Source organism: Parasteatoda tepidariorum, chromosome 5 (genome assembly GCF_043381705.1).
Source record: "Parasteatoda tepidariorum isolate YZ-2023 chromosome 5, CAS_Ptep_4.0, whole genome shotgun sequence".
Lineage (NCBI taxonomy): Eukaryota > Metazoa > Arthropoda > Arachnida > Araneae > Theridiidae > Parasteatoda > Parasteatoda tepidariorum.
The window spans coordinates 2,646,747-2,651,178 of NC_092208.1; the positions used below are offsets into that span (position 1 = coordinate 2,646,747).

General features: G+C 34.7%; 1 protein-coding gene across 1 annotated transcript; it reads right to left on the reverse strand.

Annotated features, from left to right (window-relative positions):
- Positions 1-617: 617 nt before the first annotated feature.
- LOC107456577 (glutamate receptor ionotropic, delta-2-like) lies at positions 618-3,291 on the reverse strand. Its single transcript, XM_016074483.3, has one exon. The coding sequence runs from the start codon at positions 2,520-2,522 to the stop codon at positions 1,248-1,250; it is 1,275 nt and encodes a 424-aa protein (XP_015929969.1). The 5' UTR covers positions 2,523-3,291; the 3' UTR covers positions 618-1,247.
- Positions 3,292-4,432: the final 1,141 nt, after the last annotated feature.

A 4,432-nucleotide genomic window follows, 5' to 3' on the forward strand; every position in this document is an offset into this window, starting at 1 on the left:
AACTTAGATTTATTATTTGTTTATGTATTGTATTGTAACCGATTTGTTTTGTGTAACTTTGGATACAAAATTAGTTTGTTTATGTTCTACATGTCTACTACATGTCTTATGTCCTACTTACCTACGTGTCTGTGTTTATTTTAAGAACGAAATATAAAGTGAAAAATTAAAATTTTTATGAAATAGTATAGAATGTATTAGAGAATTGATTACTTGAAATAAAATGGAAAAAACAGTTGTTAACATAAACAAAGGCTACAATTCAAGAACCAATCAGGATCGATATGCCCATACTACTTTACTTGCAGGTTTTCCATTAGCAGTGCTAACAAAAAGTGACCTGTACTTAACTAGAAACTATCATTACCAAACTTTACCATCATAAGCTCATAGTAGTAATAAAGATAATGCTTAAATTTTTAAAAAAATAAACATATTTCATAATGCCAGAGCCTTTGAAAAACATTCTTAACACTAAAAATGCAAACACTAAAACTGGTCAAATGACCATTTAAGAACTTTTGCATCGAAAATGTGCTTATCATCCTATCGTTTTTGCACATTTGACTACATGACTTTTTCTAAAACTTATATACAGTTAATATTCTATTATTTTTTTTTTGTATTTTGTCTGTTTCGAATAATACTTGTCGTATACCTATTTCTACCACAACCGGTCATTTGACCGGGAGAACAATTTATTGCTTTAGAAGGTTATCGGATCAGAAATGACGATGTCATTCCTGTTCAATGTATTGCATTCGATTCATTGTACATTTATACAAAGACTGTTGCGGTTCAATCAGAATAACTGTAAATTCAAATTTCATGAAAGTACCTAAAATTTTAGATTGTCATTTTTGTGTTAGAAAAAGTAACAAAAACTAAATGTTTTAGTAAATAACTTATATTTTATTTTGATAGCTTTACTTCTTTTCTACCTAACTGCTAGTTTTTAATCAGAAAAATGTCGAAACAATCAAGACAGCACAAGTTCTTAGAAGAAATAATATTAATTATAAGAATTAGAATTCCTATATATCCTTATAATTATAAGAATTATTCAATGTTAATATTAATGCAATAATGACAAAAATATGAGACAAAAAACGTGTTTTTTTTTAACTAATTGTTAGATTGTGTGTGTGGAATGGTTTAAGTTCTGTGGGAAAGGCACGTTACAAATTACTATAAATGCATTTTAAGAAAGAGTGTACGTTAAAAAAAAACACGAAGTCTATTAATTTTTAGTACTTATATTTTTCAGGCCATGGATAGTGCAGTTGGCGATTCTTACGTTTCTTGCGTCGTCGAAATCTCATATACACCTGAAATTCAATAAAATAGCTGACCAGAGCGAGTATGTATCCAGCCGGGAGGAGTAGAAACGCTCCCAACATATCACTGAAAGACAATGGACCGCTGCGGTGTTTAGAATAATTGCTGGAATTAAAACTCTTCTGGCTGCGGGAGAGTTCGTTTCTGTAGAATTTGTGATATATTCCGCAATTCATGATCCTCGAGATGTACTTCATAAACGCCTTCTTGCAACAAAAGTCTTTCCTGACAGCGATGGCGACATTCCAGGTTTCGATGGATTCTTCGAAAATGCGTTTGTTCGTGTGAGGGGCCACCCCATATTCCAGGAGGTAAAAGAACTTCGGTCCGATAATAGCCGTGTTTTCGGCGATGTCCGCCGGTGCCACCACCTGCTTAGAAGAAGACTGCCATTCTGTTTCGATGATGCTCCTTCCGATCAGCCTCAAGTTCTCGTCCGTACTTTCGGTCAGTGTTTCCTTATCCGTCGATCCCTTCGTGGCCAGTACCTTAAATGTGCCACTCGAAACGGCATCAGCTAGTTCTTTAATGTTCTGCACTCCTTTTTCTTGTATGGGGACTGTAAGAGACGACAAAAGTACAGCGTTGTAAGAAGAGGAGAGTACAGCAGCAAAGATGAACCAGCTGCCCAGAAGTATTCTGTCTATGTTGGCACTGACCACAAACGGCAGCGCTTGCTGGACAAAACATCCGAACATACCCAGGAACAGCCTCAGCAACCGAACGTTTTTTTTCATCAAGTATCCGAACAGGAAGGGCATGATGAAAGTGGTCACCGTAGACGCAATCCAAACTCCTAAAGTGAACGGTTGCAGGTAAGAACCAGCTTTTGTTCGCTCGCGAGGCAACCTGGTCACAAAAGTGTTCTCTTCGATCGTGAAGGGAAGAAAATCCACGGCACGCATTCTTTTGGGTGTCATGGTGAGGTGACCGATGGCAAGGTCGGCTTCGTTTCGAAAGACCATGCCGACGATTCCTGTCCAGTGATTGTTTTCGTCCAGTCGACCCCATTCTCTGTCGTCTGGAATGACTATCTCATAAGCGAATCCCAGTGCGACGGAAAGAGCGTGGATGAGATTTGCCTGCACCCCTCCGGTGAATGTCAACCTTCTCGTATCACTCGTGTTCACCTCGACGATATGCCGTATCGTCAACACAGCCACTCTCAGTTTGTTGGGAATCATCCTCACTGCATAATTTTAACGCATTCAAATAAAATGTTGTGGCTTATTCTCACGCAGGCGTCTAGAAAGTACATTCATTTTTAATACGTCAATGGTAGTAGTTATTCTTAATCAAGAAGTAAAATGGTGCCGTTGAACATTTACGGGAGAATATTTTCAAACATTTCACAAACACCTGGTCAGCAAGTTGAAATATTTTCACAAATAATAATCCTTTTTATCTTAAAAAAGATGTTCTAATAAAGAAACAAAGGCTGCGAATAAACATATTTCTCTAGCTATACAGTTTGTCATTCCGGCTTACGCTGACCACAGAGCTAAAGTTAAAATATCCTTAGTGGTAGACGGATCATGGGAAGTTTTTATAGCCCATTGTGCAATTCTAGTGCGACGTAAATGAACTGCAACATGGGAAGTTTTAGAGTTAGTTCCCCAAAATTCTGTTCGTATTTACCTTTGCCGAGGATGAGGCCAAAGCGTCAACGAAGACATCCAATCAAATAGTATCTCAAGCTACGTCTCTGCCTTTTTTTTTTATTAAATTCAAAACTATTTCTGTAGTTAAACAGTTGTGAAGGAAAATAACTGGTTATAAATGTCAATATTTAATAACACAAGAATGACACTTCAACTTCGTGTGTACTTTATAAGTACTTCATCATTTATAGAATGCGGATGATATGTATTGACAAATACTTTGTTGCAAAGGAGAGAGAATGTTTGAAGGTCAGTGGAGCGTGACTACTTCAAAACAATAGGAGACAAGAGATAAGAAAGGGGGAAAAATAAACTGAGCGATTTCTTTCATTGAAGAATAAGTGGATAAACACTCTATTTATCATGCCATAGTCATGTTGGAACTCCGCCCACAAATCTCCCTCCGCCATGACGTTGTCATTAAACTGAGTCAATAAATATTTGGAAAGGAGAGGCGTCCATCCAATAATTATACTTTATTTATCAGACAAATTGATTGAATGTGCCCTCAAGCCCATTTTATAATAACGAACGAAAAAAAATGAGTACGCTCCATATAACCTTAAATTCAAATTGCTGTTCGACACGTCAGGTGGAAACGTATAAAATTATGAATTAAGTCTAAAAAAAACGGGAATCAATATTTCCTTTTTCGGGAAATTGATAAATAAAACATGAAATTATTCATGAACATGAACACGTTTTTTACTGGGGTTCCTTACAGGAGGGTGAAAACAGACCTTTTGCTTCGATCGTTTCATTCATTTTATTTTTGTAATGAAATCAACTGATGCAAAAATTGTTTCCCCTACGCATCATCAAACTCTTATAATTATTATTATTTTTTGGTGGGCTTCATTTTTTTCAGTATGTCCCATTTTTCTATTGTTTGATCACTGTTTAACGAAAATTTAAAGTGCAATTAAACTATTTAACCATCAACTTAAATAAAAAAAAGACAAAAGCGACACCTTTATGGGTGTTGATAAGCTTATTAAATAGTAGGAAGATACAAAGCGTTCTTCAGCTTTTATATTTTTTAATTACTTGTTAAGAATAGGTATTACTTGGAAAAAATACTTTAATTGGAGAATTATTGAAATTCTCACAGATTTAAACAAAAACTAAAATCTGATCATTATCGAAAATATCACAAAACACATTTTGTGTGAGCTGAAAAAATTCTTAAAAAAATCTTTGTTTAAATCAAAAATTCTTAAGATATTCTAAAAAAGATAGTCTTTAAGATAGCATTAACTCAGGAAACTGTCTTAAGAAAATCTTAATTCACCTTAAAGATATTCAAAATGCCTGTAAAATGTCTGCAAATTTTTTTAAGATATTTTGGAAATCGAGTTAAATCTTAAGAAATTCTTCATAATTTTGAAGAATTTCTTATGAAAATGATATTTTTTTAAAGTCTTAAGAATAGT

What these genes read in the sequence shown, in the direction of transcription:
- LOC107456577 (XM_016074483.3), bottom strand. Translation starts at nt 2,522, where the DNA reads ATGATTCCCAACAAACTGAGAGTGGCTGTGTTGACGATACGGCATATC.